Genomic DNA, 22290 nt, shown 5'->3' with positions numbered 1-22290 from the left:
ATTTATGGAAAACATTTCATGTTTAACTAAATCAGTTTTAATTAGTAAATTACCTATAGTTTCATTAGTCTTCTCACTTATGTTAGGATAAAAATTCTCGAGTTTAATCAATTAGAATAATTGTCAATAATTTGGTGAATAAAAAAAAAAGAATACCCACCAATATTGGTCGGGAGTCCTTTCCTTTTTAACTAAATGTTTCTAATTTGAATTTTAGGTATGAAAATTGTCGCCCGATTGTGTTGCTCGCATGTTATATCAGCGAATTGAATCTCTTAATAAATAAAACGACTAACTTTAATTTAAAATGTAATATTTGGTGGGACAAATAAGTTTAATAAAATCTAACAGAGGAGTCGTTAAATTATCACTCTGGCCTGCGTACAAAAACAAGATGATAGTGAACTTTTCAAAATATGTTAAGCTAAATAATTCCGATATAGCTATATGTTTTTTAAAATTTTCAGTATCGTACGCAGAAATTCAATGGAGCTTTCATGATTTTGATTAGGCTGATAACAATATTTTACAATAAAACAAAATGATTATATAATTTATAAGCTCATCGACTCATCTAGGGGTAAAATTGTAATACGACCCTCCAATGGGTGACAGCCAAAGGTAATGTACCAATCGAGCTAATCACATCACTAAGACCAATCCTACAGAGAAGTTTTCAGAATGAACCCTCATCATTACAATATTTACACTCATACCCTTCTTTCATTTCCTAAACTACCCCTACTCAGGTATTGCACTTAACATTGCCGAAAACTTTCTCCTTCCGCCACCCACACCACCACTACCTCTCCTACCGCCACCAACGCCAGAACCAGCGGAGGCTGCCAATCTTCTCTTAGACTTCAGATCACTATCACCGGAAAACACCAATGGGGACACCGTCTTCCGGCCACACCCACATTTATCACCACCATTACTTTTCATTAAAGCGGAGCTAGCTTTTACTGCCAATGCAGCCATTTCCTCCGGTTGCAATGGATGCCTTAACCTACTCAAAGGCAAAGCGAAATATAACTGTCCAGGTTGGAGCTCTTCATCGTCGTTTATGGCGGAAACGACGTCGTCAAACTCCATTTCGTCGGCGTTGCAAATAAAATACGTCGGATTCTTTTGCAAAACATAAGAAACCTTAACCGGGTACGAGAATTCTTGTAGCCTTCCATCTTGGAGAATTAATTTGGCAGTAGCAACGTGAGTAGATTCACAAGAATTGCAGATACCCATTTTCTCGGTAAACCTTATGTAACAAATTTTTATTTAAATGAGAAATTTTCGACTTTTAGTTAAATTTAAAAAATGCAGAAACTTTGGATCTTGAAAGAACGGAGAAGGAGGAGGTGGTATATATATAGGGGGAAGAGGGAAAGAGAGAGTGCCTCATAATCTGTATCTGGTTGCCACGTCATCATTGTCGTTTATGAATGGGGGCCCTTCATCGATCAGTGGGCAGGGCTCGCCACTCGCCAGGCTGTAAGTTGTTGAAGACAGCTTTTATCTATGCACAGCGTTAGTGTCCTTTTTAAGGTTTACCCCTCCATTTGTGCTTTTATTACACACATAGGGACTGGAGCTTTTAGTTTTTGTACTGTTCATTAATATTTAATAATTTAAATTAAACCAATAATCAACAATAATAGAATGCATTCAGTCCCAAGAATTTAAACCTGAAATCGCATCTGTCTTTAAAAAAGTTTTACCTGACTACTAGGCCGAGCACCAATATCAAATGGGGCAAACAGAGAAAAGTTAATTAAGTTATATTTCTAAGCTTGCTTAATGTACAGTTGTACACACAATTGTGGTTTAATTAATAGTAATTACAATTAAAAAATAATGAATTAATTTGATTTTAGTATATTTCTATTATAAAAACGTTTCGAATATGCTTAAATTGTTAGAGGGCAATTAGGTTTGACAAACAAAGTTGTTGCTCTTCAGTCTTCACATTGTGCACGAGAATCTAATAATTGCAAATGTGTACTTTTCTTGAATGTGATTTTTTTTTTTTTTCACTTACTAAATTTTGGAAATAGCTTGAAAGTTATAGTATAACCAGAAAATATATATAATGGCGTATGATAGCAATAGGCATCAAAATCAAATTCAGTAGATAGAGTGGGTCAGTGAAAAAGAGAGAAAAGGTTTTTACTTTTTACCTTTTGACATGATTGTTTTAGTCGTTTTATGTTTGGTACCCAAAGGTTTTTATAACACATGGGATAAATGTGGACAATTATCATTTCATAATGTATTATATTTTAATTTCTTTTATTTAATGTATTCAAATATTTTATATATTGAAATCATTACATGAATGAAAATATACAATAATTCAATAGTTCATTCAAACAAATTATTTTTTTCCTTGTTTTTCTTATTTTTCTCCAAATAATAAAATTCTTTAATCTTTTTTTTTTCTCTTGTATTAATTTGACCATCAACCAATTATAAAGCTTTTGGCATATATGTTGAATGATGAAACTTCAATTCACCGATATAGATAATTGAAGGTGTTTTAAAATTTGTGAAGTATTGTTAGCAGAATTCAGCAAAGTCCCAACGTGGTAGGCCAATCTAATTATCAGAAAGAAATTTCTTTTTTTTTTTTTATTTTTCTTATTTTGTAAAAAATAAAATGAAATTTATGAAGCCTCCATAATTAACAATTTTTAATTATTTAAATAATTGAAAGAATTCTTTTAATTTTCTTAAAATGGATGGTTTAGTAATTAAGTGATCAGTGAGCAGTAACAGTGAAAAATTAAAAAGCAAAGCTAAACAAAAATAAAATCAAAAAATGAAAAATAAAAAAGATATTACGTGTAAATTGAAGGCCATTTACGGAAGAAGAAGAAGAAGAGAGGAAACGTGGCAGTAAAACAGGGAGCATAGGAGGTTCGATGCATGGAATATAGGAAAACACGTGGAAATGAAGCAGTGAACTGAAAATCCAACAAAGAGACAAGAGATGGCGTAATCAGATGTTGGGGTTGGGTCTGGTCTGTTCTGGTCTGGTTCAGGTTCAAACCCAAAATCCTTGTATTTTGTTTTTATGGAGCATGCAATTTACAAAGCATGACCTTGCTTTAACTTGTTCTTTTGGCTTTACACAATTGCCTGAACTAAAGTTTTTCATTTTCTTTCTAAAATCAAGCAATAATATTTAAATATTATTTATAATCATTATGTATTTTAATTAATTATTATCAGAAACTTATTATACAGAAATTTGTGCAATGGAAATTATAACAAAATGAGTTTTGATACATTTTGAAATCTAAACTTAACCTTTATGTATAAATGTCAAAATTAAATTAGAAGAAAGTTTCCAAAATTTTTATACAAACGATATAAAATAGGAAAAAAACGGAATTTAAAAAAAATTATAATCATAACGGTCTAAAAACACTTATAATTATATAGCAATAGTAACTTTAAATTTAATAATATTGGAGTCATTTTCAGAAATTAAAGAAAGATTTTAAATTTAAAGTGAAATTCACTAAATAAACGAAAAAAGAATTATAATAATAAACTAAAGAAATATGCATGTAATAACCTTTGGTGTTAAAGAAAATAACGGGAAAAGTCTCAATTAACTTATAGCTAGTATTGACAAAGTCACTAGAATGCTTGTGTCAAAACATAAATTAACATTGAAGCTAGTATTTAAAATTGATTATGTCATAATTAAAAATAATTAGACATTATATTTAATTATAAATCTAGTAATTAATTTTAAGAAATCCCAATTAAAAAAAATATAATTATGCTAAAAAATGAAAGAAAATCATGAAAATGTATTTAATAATTGAGCAATGGTATTTGAACCGTTTATACGTTACTATCAATTGTCCCATCTAACGTGACAATTACAGTTATGTAAATAATAAAAAAAAAAAGTATATCATATATCACTGTCAGTTTATCAAAAACTAAATGTCTTATCAGGCGAGACATTAACGGTTACAGTATCAGATAAGACATTAGCGGTTATATATATTAGTAGGTTAAATATCATTTTCATAATAATAATAATAATGATAATAATAATAATAACATATATAAAAGTAAAAAAGAAAAACTAGGCAACCATATCTATTTGAATAATTGAGACAAGAAAAGCAACAAGTATGGAGGAAGAAAGGAACCTTAAGAACTAAGGAGAAGCACAAGCACATGCTTTTAAATTTTAATTCATGGAAAAATCTTGTTGAACCTAAAAGTAAAAGCAAGAGTACATATGCATTGTACATTTGTACTAACACCTTAAATAATTATTTTTTTAAATAATCAAATCTTTTTTAAATTGAATTTATAATTAGAAGGAAGGGGGGCCAACAGGCAAGGCCACAGTGTGTGTTTTTGCAGAATGCATGTTCTAAATCCATGTGGGTTATATATGTGAGGAAGGAAGATCTGCTCTTCATTTATTTTATCAATTATTTAAATTTGTAGTTGATAATTGAATTATTAATAATTGAGGAATTTGGATTCCCATCTTCAAAACCCTTTTCTTTTTTTCTTTTTCTTGAAGCTCCAAAGGCTCTTTCCCTTTCAATCAAATCCAAATTCCAAAACAACTTATCACTATATATTAACTTATTATTGTAGTAGCATGTATAATTGATGTACAACATGAAAGAATAAAGGAAAACAAATATGCATTTCAAGACATAATCTAATGGCAAGTGTATGTACGGTATGTCAATAGATCCAGATTCGAATACATCCTTTTCAATACTCAAAAAAAAAAAAAAAAAATCGAGTCATAAATTAATTCTAAATTTGAATTATTATTAAATAATTTTTGTAATAAAATTTACTCATTAGGTAAATAATCCTAAGAACATTAGGATTAGGAATTCAATCTAATTAGGACAATATTTTCTATACTTTCCCCTTAAAATAAGTACTCCTAAAATCTATAGAAATATTTCATGTTCATCCCTTAACACCTAGATAAGGTACTAATCTCTATCGGAGGACTAAGAAATGATTATGTTAAAAGCACTTTTCAAGATGTTGATTCCACGACTTGATTATTGCATTATTGATAATAATGACTTTTATGAATCGATAAAATATAATTTGTGCTTGAAGGTTACAAGGAACCATGACATTCCAATAAGATTTATGTTCTTGCATACAATTGATGGAACAAACATAGTTGGCAAGAAAAAAATAATAAAACTCAACAACCAGCAAAAACACATCCTATAATTATAATTATGTATTTTTGTAACCCTAATTAATCTTAATTAATTTTAATTAGAATTTTTAGGTCTTGTCAACACGGACAGTATTTCTAATTATATCTTTGACTCAATTTTTCTCATGGATTTATATTATAAAGTTAGACTTTGTCATTGCCAAGAAAGTTCCTTTATGCTCTATCTATCTCTCTCAATCATATATTTCTTTTTGGCTATTGCAAGGTTGTATCCACTAATTGTAGGTCCCCTCACAGTTAACTATTTCTTTATGATCAATGGTCACTATAATATTCTTTATATGCAAAATCTACAAATAATTATTTTATAATTACAATATTAAGGTGTTAATCATTTTTTTTATAATTTAATGAACAATGCAAATTAATAAAAATATATATAACCAACAAAGAAAATATGTCTTTTAGCTATAAGTTCATTCTGGGATCTATTATTTGATACATGTAACTTGAATAATAATAATAATAATAATAATAATAATAATAATAATAATAATAAATCATAAATTTGATCCAAAAATAAAGATTTTATTTTGACATATACTTGTTGGTCTTATCCATCATAATCTTTTTTTTTTTAATAATAATTATAGTAATTTAAAACAAAGGAGACCTTGTAGGAATTCCTTTTCTTCTTCTTTTCTTCGTCTGCTCCTCATCCAAAGTGGCAAGTTTTTCCTGCAAAAAATTTATTTATTTGATAATAAATTTTAGAGAGAAAAAAAAAATTATATATGTATGAAAATTCTTACAATGACTTTGCAGCCAATTGAACAAAACTTGTAAGGTAAGAAGCCTTCTTCTTCTTGCTGCTGCTGCTGAATTAATTCTCTTTTGCAAGTTGCACATCTTTGACTAGGATTCTGATGCGGCTGCTCTTTATGTGGTCTTGGATTAATATAAATAATACTAATATAATTGATCTTATAAGTTTGGATATCAGAAACATCCCAAAATTTATTTATCATCGCAGGAATAATTCCGGAATGATATGAAGCTCTGAATACCTGAAAAAAAAAAGTATTTATCAGGAATTATTTATCAAAATAATTAATTTATCAGGATTAAAATTTAATTAATTTATCAAAATATCAGGAATTGTTTTATGAAGAACTTACCTGAATAAATTGGTGGTTTTCATGTTGATTACGATCGTTTTTACAACTTTCACAAACGGTTGATTTTGTACAATCAATACAAAAAAAATTACACTTTCTTGAACCATGAGTATCGCAAGTCTCAAAAAATTTAGCCTCTAGTAACGAAAATAACCATGATGGGCAAGACTCCGTTGTCTCCATATATAATTCTTGACGTCGAAACGTTAAATATTAATTTTTTTGTGCACTTATATAATAGTTAGGTTAACTTTAAATCCTAATAACATTATGTTTCATCGTCTTATTGTTATCCTAATGGATAGAGGAGTTAATATTTTCAAACCCTATTCAAGGAATTAATTTATATTTTCTATTTTATTTAATTAGTGTTAAAATATATTTTTCATGGATAAGAGAGGATTTTATGAGAAAAAATCTAATCTAAAATTATTGGAGTTGATACTTGGAGATTTTAGGACTACTTTTTAATTATGCATTTATGTATTTTAATTTATAAAATTGTCAAGTTCCAAAATTCAAACTTTAAAAAAAAAAAAAAAAGATTAAGATAAAGTAATCTAATTTATATATTTGGTTGGTGTTTGATTTGACTCTTCATTGGTTTATTCAGTCATCCGAATTATCCCCAAACTAGTTGATGAATCCAATTATGATTTCCATAAATGTCTTGATGAACTAATGTACGTATTATATACAATGTATATCTCCAAATAAAAGCAAGAAAACAATATTTTTTTTATGGGTTGGATTTATATTATTAGAAGATAAATATTTGGATGCATGAAATCAAATATTTGACACACGACTTCATCTTATTTAAATTATATAAATTAACAGAAAAAGAAATCGTATAATAATATTGCCCTTCTCGAATGTCTAAACCTTCCTGTAAGGCTCTTCATTCATTAGAATTATTCAGTAATAAATAGCTACAACAACAATAATTTTGTAAATAAACAAATCCACAATGTAAAATTATACAAAGAAGCCATTGGGTGAGTAGCTCACTGGTCAAGTTCATATCTTGTAATGCTAAACATCTATAGTTCAAATCATTAAAATCTGATTCTTTTTGAAAAAAATTTCGATATTTTGAATCATCCTGCATGAGTTAGTATACTTACAGTTGGTAATGGTCTTTCTTGTTTATTGTCACAAAATTACATTTCGTGTGATTCTGAAAACACACTTGAGAAATTGCAGAAATACCCTATTGATGTCATATGATCTGTTAATTGATCAAGCAGAGAATATACGTTACTTGAAACTTCAAGTCTGCTGTCATCAACCATAAATTCATAAATACAGCCCTCAACTTCGATTGAGCTAATTCCTCTGCACTTGATGATTTCATGGTTATTCATTAGCTTTCGAATGTTTTTCATGCCTTCCCATTTTCCAGCTTCAAAAAACAAGTTCGAAAGAAGCACGTAAACCCCTGAACCGGATGGCTTCAACTCCAGTAACTGTTTTAGGATTTGTTTCCCTATTCTGACATCTCCATGAGTTCTACAAGCGCCAAGTAAAGCACCCCATATCACAATATCCGGTTTCATTGGCATCCCTCTTATTAGCATCATAGCTTCGTCTAAACGACCTCCTCTCCCGAGAAGATCAACCATGCATGCATAATGTTCAATTTCATGTACAATTCCATATACAGACCTCATTTTGTAAAAGTAATCTCGACCGATGTCTACAAGGCCACAATGACTGCAAGCTGAAAGCAATAATGTGAAGGTTATCTCATCAGGACAAATGCCTTCAGCTTGCATCTTTTCAAAGAGCTTGATTGCTTCCAATCCACAACCATGTAATGCAAGTGCTCCAATAATTGCATTCCAAGAAACTAAATTCTTAGTTGGCATTTTGTTAAAGATGTCTATAGCAAGCCCAAGAGCGCCACATTTTGCGTACATATCAATAACTGAGTTCCACAGGTTAACACTATCTATACTGCTTATGCTGCATATGTAACGGTGAATTTTCTTACCCGTGACCAAATCGCCAATTTGACTACAGGCCGAAAGAACACAGACTAAGGTTGACTCATTAGGCATCACTCCCAAATTATGCATCCCATGGAAAAGATTCAGAGCTTCCTTGCATTGACCTGCTTGAACATGACACGAAATCATTGAATTCCAAGAAACCACATTCTTCATTGTCATTTTGTCAAATTTTTTCTGAGCAAATTCAACAAGCCCATGTTTAGCATATGCACTAATCATAGAGGTCCAGGAAACCACATTCTTATCAGACATTTGGTCAAAAAGTCTTTCAGCCAATTGCAAATGCCCGCACTTAGCATACATATCTAGAAGTGCGTTTCTCACAATTAAATCTATCTCCAACCCTGTAATTTCAATATGCAAATGTAGAAACCTACCCAAATGTATATTACAGCTTTGCGAACAGACAGTAAGCAAGTTAACTAAAGTAAACTTATCAGGCTCTATCCTCGTTTCTCTCATATCTTTAAACAATAAAAACGCTTCTTTACACCAACCCACTTTGGCATACCCACCAATCATCGAATTCCAAGAAACCAAAGTCCTCTCAGACATATCATCAAACACATTCTTTGCAAAATTGATAAACCCACACCAAATAAATGCATTTATTAGACCGTTTTGCACACAAACATGGCACCCAAGACCCAATTTTTGAGCTTGTCCATAAACAAGCAGAGAAACCCAAAATGCCGATTTTGAAGCACAAGCTTTAAGTACAAAAGGGAGAGTAAATTCATTCGGAGAGAGACCAGAATCAATCATTTGGCGATATAGTAATATAGACTTTATCGGTTCATTACTATTAGAATAACCCCTTATTAAACTATTGTACATGAATTTATTGGGTTGAGTAATTTGATTAAATACGAGCTGAGCGTAGTCGAGATTTCGTGTATCAGTAACAGCACAAAAAGAGATTACCTTGCTGATAGTTAGAGTCTGATGGTTAAGGCCATTAAGGACGATTTGGGCGTGGATTTGCTTCAGTTCTTTTATGGAGGAGCATTTCTCTAGCAGCGAATGAAGAATTTGTTGATTTTCAGACTCGAACTGGTGGATTGAGCTAAAAGCGCGGTTAAGGCGGGAAGCAACGGTCAAACATTTGAAAGGGAAGACCATGGCAGTTGGGCATTTGGTTTCGAGAACAAACTGGATGCCTTAATTTGTTCCGAATTTTCAATTTTTTATGCCTTTAACAATTGGTTTTGGGCCTGATCCGACTTGGTTTATTAGCTTAAACAGGCCCACCTATAAAAGGCCGAGAAAAAATAAAATGTTAATAAAGAGTTGAGAGAAAATGGAAAACTTTCCTTGGCCTTCATAAACGAGAAAGAAACTTTATCTCGTGTTTGTGAACCACGGAGAAAAGTTTTCCTCCCATCATTTCTTCAAGATCATACTGAGGTTCCATCTGGTGAGCTGCAATAGAAGATAATATAACATAATCAAATCAAAATTTAGAAAAATTGATGCAGGTATTTTTATTTTTACACAAATTAATATTCAATATATTTTGAATGATTTTTCTAAGAGATGTAAAATAATCAAATATGATAAGTATTTAAAAACGGAGAAAATATATTTTATTTGAGATGGAGTATATTAATCATCAAAAATAGTGAATGAAGTTTGGTCACCGTTGGATGAAAATTTATGATGACGTTGATGTTCCCACAAGGAGAGGACCATATTCAATCGCAGATATACTTCATAAATGCTATTTCAAACTGGTTTTATCGTGTAGTTCTACAACTACTATAAAAAGGGTCCACTATCTAATCTATTGCGGGGTATCAATTTGCACTCACAATCAAATCCCTCATTGAGAGATGGAAAAAGCTTTTCAAACTTCCAATGTGACCCAAATTTGAATTTCTCCAACAAGATACTCAAATGTCTTCACAATCTGGACCCACTCTTAACATTCTTTCCAGATTCCTCTTATTGATCTATGTATAATATTAAATTAGAAGCACATGTACTTCCTGTGGGTATAACACAACCTAATCAACCATTACATCTCACTATGCCTGAGGTGTCGGCAAAGAACAAAAAAAAAAAAAAATTCCATTGTTAATCCTTCAGGCCACAGATAAAAAATAAAGAATCTGGTCAACAGGACAACTGAACAGCTTTGTGATACTAACTTGTTAACGAGCCTTGATTCATGAAAGAAATTATAGATTTAGTAAATGGAGCTTTTATAAACCTTATAATATTTTTCGAATTCATATTAGACTATGATTAGGAGTGTAAATGAGTCGAGCTGGCTCACGAGTTGTTTAAGTTTGGCTAGAAAAAAGTTCAGCACCAATCGATCTCGAGCTCAAATCAGCTCATTGGTAAAAGAGTTGAACTCGAATCTAATGATGTTCAACTTGAAAGCTCATCGAGATTTTATATATTTATTTTAAACTTATTCGAGTATCGAGTCTGAAGCCAAGGTCAAGCTTAAAATTTTTAAAGTTGAATTCGAGTGTCGAAGTCTAGTATGCCCTACAAATGCAAGCATTTTCTTTCCAAGAAGTACTAGAGAAATGAAATCTTTGGAAAAATCCAGTGAGTGGAATTTGTAATTCAGTGATTTGAGGGGAAACAAACCTATCATTTCACAATTAGCTGTAAACAGTTAACACTATTTAATACTATACAAGGTTTGACCTTGAGCAACTTGTCAAGATCTTACCCATCTGGTTTCTGTGTGTGCATAAGGTAATTCACAAAGAAGGAAGAAGCCAAAGATTAAAGAGAGATGAAGCAAATGACAGAAACCAAGACAAGAAAGCCATAGCAGCAGATAACTGGTATCTGTTGCATAATTTTGCAGGGCAATATGAAGCTCCAACATCAAGGAGAAGATCTGTAACACTTGCTGCTGAACTTGCAGCAGCTAATGATAGAAAGGACAAGACCTGAAATAGAATCAAAATTTAACAATATCAATAGACATTTTTTTCCTATCAAATGGTGAACTTTTGATGAAAGAAAATTTTACTGCCTACCCAATCTCCAATGATAATGGCTGACAGAATTCTTGGTTGATGAGGTAGACATTTAACAAAGACAGAATATACATCTACTACCACCAGAGTCAAGCTCCATGGAATTACCAAACCCATTACAGTCACCAAATAGCTGCATTAAACAAAAAAACATTACAAAATGACCACCAATTAGGAAAATCACAAAAATTGACTTACTAAATGCCTGTGCATACTAATTCAATCATTAATTGATAAGTGAAATGGTCAGAGATGAGAGAGTTGAGATTCTTTTTAAAAAGGATAATTTTGCAGTGATGGAGAGCACAAATTTGAGAAATCAATGATATTACTTAGATAGAAAAAAAAAAAAAAAAAGACTCCTAAATTCTTGTTGTTATTTTCATCTAAACCCAATTAGCTAAATTCTGCTATTCTTCAGAGAATCCATAAATTTCAAAGATTTTATCAGGCAGATGATTGATCAATAATTCTTTGAAAAACTAAAATGTCTGAAATTCACACGTTTCGAGGGCATTATCAGAAAGATAATGGATCAGCTTTAAAGTATCTATAAAGAAAACTGGCAGTTAGCTTCAAGAAAAAAATTACATGAAAAATTGTTACAAGTTTTTGGACCAAGAACACTAACAATAGTAAAACTTGCAGAATTTTTCAAGTTTAAAACACCTCAGCATTTAAATCAACTTCTCAAATGTCATTGGATAAAGCCACCATTAGAAGCACAATCATCAATCATCATATGTAAAACTAATCATACTATAATTAAAAAAGCCAATTTTTAAAAATAAGGCCTTTAAGCAACAAATGTGAAATGCACCGAATCAATTACTAATCCCTAATATTCCTAATTACTAAAGTTTATCACAATTGAAGTGAAATTTCAACAAGATAATTTGACCCCTCCACAGTTCTTCTCTCTCTTTAGCTGCCTTGCTTATAAACCAAGTATACTTTATAAAAGAGAATCCTATTTAGCAAACGTTAAGCATGTTCGCTTTCTTCAACAAAGAATATGTCGGTGACTTGAATAAAAATAATAAAATAATAAAACTTTGGCCGACCTTTATGTCAATGATCCTCATTAATTGATAAATAACCAATAATTGTGGAAACAAGAAATGAAAAACTTAGAACAAAGAACGAAACAGGTGATAGGCATGAGAATTGCAAATATTGAACTAAAATGAAAAAATAAAATATGGGTATTGCAGAATCGGAATTAATTAAAACTTATCAGTTAATGCAGAATCAGAAGAACCAAGAATTAATTAAGTACCAGAAAGCAGTATAGCTGTAGAAGTCAATGCCTAAACACATGAAGAGAAGGGACGCAGTAGAGAAAATGGATTGGCCCAATCTTAAAGCCAAGCTGGCGCTTGTACCCATTGCTCCAGGCACCTCTTCCATCTTCTACCTCTGCGTGTCTCCGTATCTTCATGTCAAATACTTCATTTTTCTTCTGCAACCTTTCTCATCAATCAATTTGAACAAAACAATAACAACTAAAGAAGAAAAAAGAAACCCAGATATATATTTTGTTTTGAAGGGGATTTATTAGTTGATAGAGAAAGAAGGTTGAGAGTGGAAAAGCCGCATGGAGAGTTTTCTATATATTCCTCTTGGGTTCTCTTGGACTCTTATGTTTCTTATATGTGATGTGGAATTTTCAATCGTCCATGACAGTAAATTAAATGGTAGTGGAGGTGGAATAGTGTTGGTGAATTTGCGGGGTCTCGTGTGAGCCAAGTGGCAGATACTGTTAAAGTTGTTTGCTGAGCTAGAGTTGGCTGGCAGCCGTATTGACTGCTAAAAGGGCAGTATGGAAGGAATGGATTTTGATGAACTATAAAAAATTATTAAATTAATATCCAATTTTAAAATTTAGATAAAAAATTAAGAAAAATAATAAATTATAAGTAGATCTCGAGTCTTTGCACAAATGTTTTTTCGAAAAGAAAAATGATAGTAGAGATAAAAGTAAAATTGGAAAAACAATAATTAATATTGCTTGATCTTAACAAAATTACTTTTAAAACGCTATAAATAAAGATAGACGGATGATTAATAAGTTGTATCATATGTGACTGGTTTGGTGTATAAGTGTATCGATGCATTAATTATTAATTTCTATAGAATTTAAATGAATTATTTAAGTTAATTTAAACTTCTAAGTGATATTAGTATTTATATATATCTACATATATGAATGCATGTATGAGCGTAAATGATTCGAGTTAAGCTCGAACCTGCCATGTTCAAATTTCAGTTCGATAAAATTTAACTCAGTTTGAAACTTAGTGAGTTTGAAAATTTTATATTTGAGCTCAACTTGAAATTTGAATTCAATTTGAAAAACTTTAACATCTAGTAAGATATTTAAAACATTATAATTGTAAAAAGAACTTTGAAATGAAATTTAGTGGCTGAAATTTTGGAATGTAAATTGACTAATTCATGCCAATTAAAAAAGGAAAAGAAATGGACTTATTATACTCTAATGTCACATTGCATTTGCTTCAAATAAACAAATTAGAAGTGGGGAATATTATATTTTGACCATTAAATTAAATCAATACTAAAGTAAGACCAACCTACTTTAATAATTCTTTTTTTTCTTTTTAATATTTAAACAATTTCAGGATATTTGGCTCCTTTAGTTAAAGAGAAGATATAATCACCTATCAAAGTGGTGGTCTGGTTAGTTTTCTCACTTATGCGAGGAGCGGGAGGTTTCGAATTTGAATCTTCTCAACCATAGTTATTTTCATCAATTTGGTGAGTGAAGGGGAAGGCTACCCCTCTTGTGTAACCCACAATGTCATTTTTCCTATAAAAACCTCCAATAAATTTAAAAAGAAGAGAGAATATAATCGCATCATTACTTATTGTCAATTTTTATTTTGATTAGCATTAAAATTATTTTATTAGATTATAAAATAGGTAAATAATATAGTATGATGCTCCAAAATTAAAAGGTCTTACTATCCAATCACATTAAAAAAGTAAAAACATGAGAGACATATGAAGTTTTTGATTTTTATGATGGATTTTTTTTTTTTTAATCTTTTTGTTTACTTTTAGGTAGCTAATTGTGTGATCATGGAAGAGGAAAAACCAATGATTTTGAACTATTTTCTCGTGATTCTTTTTGTGTATTCAATTGAAAAGGCACCTTCAAACCCACCACTTCAACATTTTTTTTTATTTTTAAATAGTGTAAGGATCACAATTTTCGAAATTTTTAATGAAATAATCCTTTTATTTTGTTAAAAAATTTTGAATTTTGTTTTGCATACCACTTTTAAAATTAGTTTTATATTATTAAATATAATAACTCATTTATAGGTTTAAATTAAATTATTGGACAAAATTAAATTAAATTATTAGCAAATACCCAAATTCTTAAATTCGAATCTAATCCAAGCCTGATAAAGATAATAAAATATTGTTTGAACCGGTCAAAATCGAATCAGATCAAGTGCTGTTGGTCAGATAAAATTATCATCTCTGGTTGTAACGATTACCCATCAGGCAGTACTCTCCCTTGGGCTTTTCCTCACTAACTGTTCCACTGCGAAAGCTCACATATCCAAAATGGACCAGAGCTGAATGATAATTCTTTGTTTGGGCTGGCTAATTCAATTCAAATACCAACGTTATGGATTTCAAAATCTATATGGATTGGCTACATTACAATAAAGATTAAATTAAGATCAATAATTCAACATCATCTTATGTTGATGTTAAAAATAATTATCAACTGTAAATACTTGCTTATAATACTAACATTATTTTTTATTACAGAAATTTTCCTTACTTGCTATTGTCTTTGACCATGTTAATACTGATTTTATTAGTCCTAGCTAATAATAATTTTCATTATAGTGCCCAGTATCACAAAGTTTAGGCATAATCCACCATGATCCCAAGCAGGAACTTGCAGTCTCCTACCCATAAATGGACTCTGTTACATACCACCATTGATGAAAACATGAATCTTGGTTTTCGAAGCATCATTACAAGCAGGTTAAATGAAATGATAATGATATACAAGACGATAATAGTGTCATTGAGCATCTCAATTCTCACATCAAGAGGGTGACAGAAAAAGTTTAGCAACACCACCTTAAACATTTAGCAAAATCTGAACCAAGTGAATATTAATAATTCATACAGAGAAAAGATAAGAAACATTAATCATAAATTGTCTATGACTCAAGCTGAGCATACCAAATACCCTGGATCTTCACATCCTTTGGTGTCTTTGCTCCCAAATCAGTATCAGATGGTTGAACACTCTCAAACACTCCAATAACCTCTCCTGTCTCAGGCTTACTCCCAGTAACACTTAGTGTAATTTTCCCAGTTGATGAGCCTACATTCTTATTATTCTCCTTTGCTAGCTCTTCCTCATCTCCTCTTCCTCCGGCCGGCAATGCAACCGCGTTATCATAACCAGTTGAGCCACCTCTGCCCTTTGGGTCCAAGAAAGATGAACCACGGTAAGATGGTACAAGAAACTGTCCACTGAAGCTTTCTGGTTTTCCACTTGCTACTAACTGTTTGATGGTAAAAAGGAAAGGGACGCGTTCGCCACCAGGCAATTGTACAGTCACAGCAGCATAGTCAATGCCATCTTTCTCTTCAAACTTAACAGTGCCGTCTGGGGCTACTTCGAAAGGTCCTTCAATCTCATCAAGTGTGTAGGTTAAGCGAGTCATTAGTTTAGTGTTTTGGAATTCTGGTGGAGCATTTTTGCTTACTCCTTCTGCTTTGACAGTGAAAGATGTTGGTTCTAAACAGAACTTCTTGGCATTGTATTTGCCTGGTTTGATCGCAAATTTGTCTACCCCACCTTCAATTGTTGGGCATTGGTTAGCAGTTCCAGTTCCTTTTACTTCCATGTATGTCTTGCTTTGGATTTCATCAAAGGTTAGCCTTTTTGGCACTCCTTCTGCACTCGCTCCCTGAAAAACAAGTCTTAATTGAACATAAACTTTTTTTTTTATTATGTTAATTACTAATCAATCTTGTGCTTGTTAATCAATGATCAGACCACATAATAATCTATGCAATTACTAGTTAATCTTGTTCTTGTTCTTGGTAATTACTAGTTAAAAAGAGTACTCACAACAAATAATAATCTATACTAACAATATATGTATCGTCAAAGCTGCATATACATAAAAAGGACATAATTAACAGGAAAATTAACAAAACACATACCGAAACGACAAGAGCAGAGGTAGCAAGAGCAAATCCAGCAATCTTAGTAGCATCAACACACTTTTGAGCCAAATCCTTAAGATCAGATTGCAAAGAGCAACTGATTCTAGCAGTAGAAGGCTCCAACCCAAAAGCCTTAGAAACATTTTGTGAAGATCTCAATTGAAGGCTGATCCTAGAAGGCACACCCACTTTGGTGGGTTGCATTAGAGTAGCAGCTGCTTGCAGTGAGGCTGCCATAGTTGTTTTCTTCTTTTTCACTTGGTCCTCGTTTGAGTTGTGGAATGTATTAAAAGTGAGTGCATGAGAAGAGAGGAAGTGTTTTTGTGGCAATAAGTTGGTATATTGGTGGCTTTGGTGTGAGGAAGATAAGGGATAGGATAAGGTTTTCTCCTATTGGTTGATTCAAGCTAATGACAATGGTTATGGAGATTGCCACGTGGAAGTTTTTCATTTAGGATATAGATACTGCTCTCTCAGTCAGCTCAGATTGGATGATGTTAGTGTACTATTTTCCTATTCCTGTCTGCCCCACTGTAGCTAGATGGTAGTTTATATTATTTTTTTTATGAGAAACAAAATACAAAACAGAAGTAGGGCTTGATTACCGATTATTATGGCCAAAAAAAACTTTTTTTTTTTTTTTTGGTATATTTCATTTGATTACTGATTAAAATCATTTTGCCATTTTCTGACTTTATATTTTAATACTAAATAGTAATTAATTTATAAAAATAAGAAAAAAAGATAATTGGCCCATGCAGGTCTCGAACCTGCGACCTTCGCGTTATTAGCACGACGCTCTAACCAACTGAGCTAATAGGCCACAATGTTTGAATTTTCCTGTTTATAATAATTAAATATATATTTTAAATGGTGAATTAAAACAATCACTTATTTTGCCTTTATTAACACATTAGCCTTCTTATATCAAACTAATTCTTATAGTTTTCTTTTTCCCACGTAGTCTAATTAAACTCAAATACATCTTTGTTGTATAATTAAGATAATTTTAAAAAAAATTTGAACGAATTCAAGCTTTGCTTTTGTTTAGAAAAATAAAAATTTGATGCATTTTAAAAATAACTATTTAAAATAGAGTCAACCATCATTATTAGTTCTCATTAAATAAGTTTTTATAAAAATTTTCAGGGATGGAGCTAAATTTAATAATATCACATAAATTATATGGCACTCAATGGAACTTAGGCCTCTTTGCCTTTGATTCAAATCGAACAATTCTCTGGGAAATTAATGTAATTGTGTTCGACTGATACATTAAGCAGTTCTCAAGTAAAACTCAATTAATGAAATATAAGATCATAAATGATAAAAATACCCTTCTAAGTTCAATTTAATAAGACACATTTTCTACTGTCCACTGCCTTGTAATCAACATAATTTTTTTATTCCATTCTATACAAAATATTATACAATTTTATTTTCTGGGTTAATGTTATAATATTTATATTGAGTATGTTTTGATTGGCACAAAGTATGCATGTTTGGTTAAATACTATTTTGTACTTATTTGAGAAAATTAACTAAATGTTTTGCAAGAATTATTAATTAAGCTAAATATGAGAACTAATAGTAATTTAGTTATAAAAAAAATATAATTGTTAAAATTATTCTTTTTTAAAATTAAATTATTACTATAAATACTAATTCATTCTGGAGTGTCCATTATTGGTCCAAACCTATCAAGACTTGCAAATTATACTATTTTTGTTTTTTTTTTTTTTTAACATTTCTTAAAAAAATTTTAATATTTAGTTCAAACCTTAAATTATAAAGAATCAAGAGAGCAGCTCAAAAGTGCTTGAAGGAAGATCACAGGTTTACCCTCAATTCACTACAAAGTAGAGAGTTAGATCACTTTATCATCATTGCTGCGTGAGTTACCATTCCAACACAACTTTATTTTATTAATATAAATCTTTTTTACAAGAAAAATTATTCTGAGTAATTAAAAGCGGGATTCAGAATGAGTAGGAGGTGTTGAATCATCACATAAACTATAAGAAATAGAATATCAATCATCACAATCCCGCTTAAAGAAAAGCAATTATAAATATATAAAATACTTTTTTCTCAAAAAAAAAAAAAAGGATCTAAGAAAAAAAAAATCATAAATCGAAATAGCAATTAAAGGATTTCTCTCAGACAAATGCCTCGATTTGTCGTCACGATTGAAAGAATGGAATTGATCGGACTCGTCATCTTTTTTTCTTCATCATCGAGAAACCAAAACTCAAATAACTATTTGACGCACATTCAAGAAAAAGGAATTAAAAGAATAAACGGGGAAGGAAAACGAAAACGAAAAGCGAAATCAAATAGGAACTGAAAACGCAATTAACACATATAGATAGATGATGCGGAATGAAGCAAAGAGACGGGAGAATGTATTGTTGAAGACGAGGCCTTGCGTTGCCTTTTATAGGTGAAAGGTTGCTAGAGCTAGGGCTTCGTTTTATTCGATTCCGTTTGTCAAATTACTCATATGCCCTCATTTAACCTAATTTACCTTAGCTAAGGATTGTTGGAATAATTTGGGCTTGTTGCAGTCGATTTAACTCAATGGGCCCAGAACCATTGGGCTTCGAATTAAAAACGAAAAAAAAAAAAAAAATGGTTCACTTTTAATCAGCAATAATCACTTAAAATCTCATAAACATACATGAAATAAACGAGAGTATCAGTGTTTTTTATTAGAAAACAAGATAGACAAAAAAATTAATAGATACTGATGAATTTCTGAAATAACAGTTAACTATTAGCTTGGTGTATGAGTGATTCTTCTATCTGTACACTAAATGTATGCAAGTAATTTCCTTAATAAGAAGAAATTATATGCATTTTATAAAAGATTATTTGTAAATTAGATGAGTAACAAGATAATATGTTTTGGGGCTAAACATATTTATCAGTCTAATAGTAATTTAATGGGCTGAAATTTCTAAGGCTACAAACCTCAAAATCAACTCCAATTAAGCAAAATGTTAATTTATCACATGGTTTAGATACAATTGTGTTCTACATAATGTATCAGTCTATGGCATGCTATATTTGGAAAAAGGAATCACCTGATATATATACTGGATATAAATGGCTTCAAATAAAAAAATGCTTGATCCATTCAAAATAATTAATCATAGTTATCATTGACAATAATGGATCAGAGTTCTCACATCTTGGACATAAACAACAAATAAATTTAGACACAATACATGAAATGATTGATCAAGTCTGATAGCAACAGTTCAGTAATCCAATCCAAAAGTCTTATCACCATTATTGCTTAGATGAAGTGAAGCACCAGTGCCCACACTGGGTAAACTATGAGCAGAATAATACCAATGGTATTTGATATTCCATGAGACTGTGTAAAGGAGTTTCTGAATCCGCCAGATGCCCGGATGTGCTCTTGCAGTAGGTAACAACCGATTAAGAGGCATATGACAACACCAACCCAGTGGTCTTTCAATGTGTGTGCAAAGAAGTTAGGAGCCACAACCAGAAGCAGAATCAATGATCCTGGCATCTCCAGCCAATCTGCCATTGTTAATAACCGCAAAGTCGGATCAAGAACACTAAAGAGGTGACAGAATTGTTCTCCGAATTTAAATGAGGTTAAAGTTAGTGCGTGTGCATGTAAAGGGAGAGAGTGAGAGTGGCTGGCCGTGTCGGCAAGCAAGCTGCTATAGCAAGTTTTGATTTGATTGTTGCGGTTTACTAATATCAATTGTAAGTGAAAAAGAAATGCATGCATATAGCTAAATGGAATGGTGAAAGGTTAACTAACTAATTCTCAGATAATACTAATTAGCAACAGTGGTAACCTGGAATTTCAACTCTGAATTATCCCAATAAGTTGGAAAATTATGGTTCTTAATAGTCAAAAGTGGAGGAAGAAGCACAAAGAAAGGCAATTGGAGATAGCATTCCCACATAAAACCGAAAAAGAAAATCAACAGGTGCACTGAAATGGAAATTAACTATACCAGGGAAGTGTCTAGGAAAGAAAAGCCGAAGCACCACTGCAATAAATGCTATCCATTTCCCCACCTCACCTCTGAAACATAAGAATGTATCAAGAAAAAAAGTTGAGCAGAAGATAAATGAAAAATGAAAGATATACACAAGCTTAATTGCCGATGGTCATATCACCTCAGGAAGTTGAATATTACTGAAGGAAGACTAAAGAAAATATAGGGGACTAAAAGCGAAGTCAGCATGTTAGTCCTCCAATTTGTCCGATCCAATATCAGCAAATATCTGCATTGAACATTGAAAATATCATTGAATTGCAAAATACATTCCTTAAAGGAACATAAAATGATATCTGGATTAATATAATCAATTCGAAAGTAAGCCAATGGTTTGCTTGCTAAATTTTGGACCAAGAATCCAAGATCAATGTCAGAATCGAAGGCAAGAACAGATGCAACTAAGTAGAAACTAAATTTAAACCACCTAGAATGAAACATAGTCCTTTACTTCTTTTGTTTGTTTCATTGAATCTCACAATTCAAGAAAGAATAAGAGATTAAAGGATATAGGAATAATTCTTTTCTTCTTTTCATTTCTTAAATTCTAAAGCATTAGATTTTGGCATTTTCTAACATTACAAGCAAGAAAACTGCAATATGTATGGTCATATATATTGCAACAATTATATATCATCCTATACAGGACTCAGCAAATCAAAGAAACTAGCATTTTTTTTTTTTTATCAGCAAAGTGCTGTCTGTGAAAGATAATCCATTTAATGAATATATCAACATATTGCATTGGATTTTAATTGTTTAACAAAAAAACTAAACTGAGACAAAAACGATTCTTTCTCTGGAAAAGGAAGATATGAAGAGCACGCTTTCCTTCCTTTTACTGTTTCCCTTTTAACAACAGCATGACAAATCGTAAAAAAGAGCTAATTTCACACATTTACACAATATACTCTCAAGTCATAATAAACCCAGGCCAGAACAAAAGAAAAGAGAAAAGCCCAAAAAGAATAAGGAGAAAAGAAAGAAAAAAACTCACATGGCAGCAAAAGAAGCGACCCATTTGAGAAAAGAAGTGCCGAAACCAAGGCCACCAAGTCTAGTAGCATCATTGATGAGTCGTTTTGCAGCAATTTTGAGCTCATTGATATCAGACTGGATCAAATCATCAGCTTTTACATCATCAGTACTCATTTTCAAGTAATCCATTCTCCCCATTTTTGCTCTTTCACTTTCTCCCTCTTTTTTCTCAGATCTAAAACACAAAAGTCCCGGTATTAATAGCGAAAGAGTTCTAATCACACGAAGACACTCGAAGAAAACTACCTTTTGAAGCAACTCCGTTTGGATGGATCTGTACTGTACTAACGGATGAGGATGATGACTACGTCACCGTTTCGAGTGCAAGGTGAGACCTTAATTTTAGTTATTATTAATAATAAATCAAAGAATTGATAACGGTAATGGAAGGAAGGATACATGATATTGATAAGAGTGAAGCTTCGGATCCCTTTTTCCTCCTCCTTCTTAACTGTTTTTTAGACCGTTGACTGTTTAGATCACCCGCGTTAAAAATTGAACTGTAAATGAGTCTAACTCGAGCTCAAAACATAAGGCTTGTTGTTGCCTACAGAAACTTATACTGTAGGCCCATCAATG

At 31.5% G+C, this 22290-nt stretch overlaps 6 protein-coding genes and 3 non-coding genes across 10 annotated transcripts; all 9 read right to left on the bottom strand.

The window, feature by feature from the left end:
* Positions 1-482: 482 nt before the first annotated feature.
* LOC105639617 (HTH-type transcriptional regulator) lies at positions 483-1354 on the bottom strand. Its single transcript, XM_012223729.4, has one exon. It carries the CDS (start codon positions 1243-1245, stop codon positions 742-744), a length of 504 nt encoding a protein of 167 aa, XP_012079119.1. The 5' UTR covers positions 1246-1354; the 3' UTR covers positions 483-741.
* A 4497-nt stretch (positions 1355-5851) lies between these two features.
* On the bottom strand, positions 5852-6555 carry LOC149497924 (uncharacterized). Its single transcript, XM_089719313.1, has 3 exons — positions 6373-6555; positions 6007-6261; positions 5852-5932 (listed from the first exon to the last, which is right to left on the bottom strand). The coding sequence occupies exons 1-3, from the start codon at positions 6553-6555 to the stop codon at positions 5852-5854; spliced, it is 519 nt and encodes a 172-aa protein (XP_089575439.1).
* A 691-nt stretch (positions 6556-7246) lies between these two features.
* On the bottom strand, positions 7247-10802 carry LOC105639618 (pentatricopeptide repeat-containing protein At2g22410, mitochondrial). 2 transcript variants are annotated; one of them, XM_020681618.3, is made up of 2 exons: positions 8369-10802; positions 7247-8095 (listed from the first exon to the last, which is right to left on the bottom strand). In XM_020681618.3, exons 1-2 carry the CDS (start codon positions 9507-9509, stop codon positions 7536-7538), a joined length of 1701 nt encoding a protein of 566 aa, XP_020537277.1. In that variant the 5' UTR covers positions 9510-10802; the 3' UTR covers positions 7247-7535. The 2 variants fall into 2 exon arrangements, with proteins under 2 accessions (XP_020537277.1, XP_012079120.1); XM_012223730.4 differs by having other exon boundaries at positions 7247-10802.
* A 172-nt stretch (positions 10803-10974) lies between these two features.
* Positions 10975-13066, bottom strand: LOC105639619 (CASP-like protein 5C1). Its single transcript, XM_012223731.4, has 3 exons — positions 12672-13066; positions 11393-11525; positions 10975-11302 (listed from the first exon to the last, which is right to left on the bottom strand). Exons 1-3 carry the CDS (start codon positions 12800-12802, stop codon positions 11108-11110), a joined length of 459 nt encoding a protein of 152 aa, XP_012079121.1. The 5' UTR covers positions 12803-13066; the 3' UTR covers positions 10975-11107.
* Positions 13067-15422: 2356 nt separating this feature from the next.
* Positions 15423-16950, bottom strand: LOC105639620 (oxygen-evolving enhancer protein 1, chloroplastic). The gene is made up of 2 exons (XM_012223733.4): positions 16622-16950; positions 15423-16362 (listed from the first exon to the last, which is right to left on the bottom strand). Exons 1-2 carry the CDS (start codon positions 16859-16861, stop codon positions 15604-15606), a joined length of 999 nt encoding a protein of 332 aa, XP_012079123.1. The 5' UTR covers positions 16862-16950; the 3' UTR covers positions 15423-15603.
* Positions 16951-17373: 423 nt separating this feature from the next.
* On the bottom strand, positions 17374-17447 carry TRNAI-AAU (transfer RNA isoleucine (anticodon AAU)). The gene has a single exon. It is a non-coding gene; the product is annotated as a tRNA-Ile (tRNA).
* Positions 17448-18603: 1156 nt separating this feature from the next.
* On the bottom strand, positions 18604-18672 carry LOC119369539 (small nucleolar RNA Z105). Its single transcript, XR_005177072.1, has one exon. It is a non-coding gene; the product is annotated as a small nucleolar RNA Z105 (small nucleolar RNA).
* Positions 18673-18778: 106 nt separating this feature from the next.
* LOC119369538 (small nucleolar RNA SNOR75) lies at positions 18779-18866 on the bottom strand. Its single transcript, XR_005177071.1, has one exon. It is a non-coding gene; the product is annotated as a small nucleolar RNA SNOR75 (small nucleolar RNA).
* An 896-nt stretch (positions 18867-19762) lies between these two features.
* LOC105639621 (cold-regulated 413 plasma membrane protein 2) lies at positions 19763-22086 on the bottom strand. Its single transcript, XM_012223735.4, has 5 exons — positions 21958-22086; positions 21671-21886; positions 20795-20902; positions 20629-20699; positions 19763-20179 (listed from the first exon to the last, which is right to left on the bottom strand). Exons 2-5 carry the CDS (start codon positions 21847-21849, stop codon positions 19926-19928), a joined length of 612 nt encoding a protein of 203 aa, XP_012079125.1. The 5' UTR covers positions 21850-21886; positions 21958-22086; the 3' UTR covers positions 19763-19925.
* Between the last annotated feature and the right edge of the window lie 204 nt (positions 22087-22290).

The sequence above is a fragment of the Jatropha curcas genome, chromosome 3 (genome assembly GCF_041381405.1).
Source record: "Jatropha curcas cultivar XTBG-Jc1 chromosome 3, XTBG_Jcur_1.0, whole genome shotgun sequence".
Taxonomy (NCBI): Eukaryota; Viridiplantae; Streptophyta; class Magnoliopsida; order Malpighiales; family Euphorbiaceae; genus Jatropha; species Jatropha curcas.
This window is presented reverse-complemented; position numbering and strand designations above follow the sequence as displayed.

Bases quoted from the DNA above. Each gene is read 5' to 3' on its own strand.
- LOC149497924 (XM_089719313.1), bottom strand. From the start codon at position 6,555: ATGGAGACAACGGAGTCTTGCCCATCATGGTTATTTTCGTTACTAGAG. The intron at 6,262-6,372 runs GTAAGTTCTTCA...TTTTTTTTTCAG, and splicing joins AAAACCACCAATTTATTCAG to GTATTCAGAGCTTCATATCA. The intron at 5,933-6,006 runs GTAAGAATTTTC...AATTTTTTGCAG, and splicing joins CAATTGGCTGCAAAGTCATT to GAAAAACTTGCCACTTTGGA.
- LOC105639619 (XM_012223731.4), bottom strand. From the start codon at position 12,802: ATGGAAGAGGTGCCTGGAGCAATGGGTACAAGCGCCAGCTTGGCTTTA. The intron at 11,526-12,671 runs GTACTTAATTAA...TGTTTAATGCAG, and splicing joins TACAGCTATACTGCTTTCTG to CTATTTGGTGACTGTAATGG. The intron at 11,303-11,392 runs GTAGGCAGTAAA...ATTCTATTTCAG, and splicing joins CCATTATCATTGGAGATTGG to GTCTTGTCCTTTCTATCATT.
- LOC105639620 (XM_012223733.4), bottom strand. From the start codon at position 16,861: ATGGCAGCCTCACTGCAAGCAGCTGCTACTCTAATGCAACCCACCAAA. The intron at 16,363-16,621 runs GTATGTGTTTTG...CTTGTTTTTCAG, and splicing joins CCTCTGCTCTTGTCGTTTCG to GGAGCGAGTGCAGAAGGAGT.
- LOC105639617 (XM_012223729.4), bottom strand. From the start codon at position 1,245: ATGGGTATCTGCAATTCTTGTGAATCTACTCACGTTGCTACTGCCAAA.
- LOC105639621 (XM_012223735.4), bottom strand. From the start codon at position 21,849: ATGGGGAGAATGGATTACTTGAAAATGAGTACTGATGATGTAAAAGCT. The intron at 20,700-20,794 runs GTGATATGACCA...CTTATGTTTCAG, and splicing joins GTAATATTCAACTTCCTGAG to AGGTGAGGTGGGGAAATGGA. The intron at 20,180-20,628 runs GTATAGTTAATT...TAACAATGGCAG, and splicing joins CTTTCCTAGACACTTCCCTG to ATTGGCTGGAGATGCCAGGA.
- LOC105639618 (XM_012223730.4), bottom strand. From the start codon at position 9,509: ATGGTCTTCCCTTTCAAATGTTTGACCGTTGCTTCCCGCCTTAACCGC.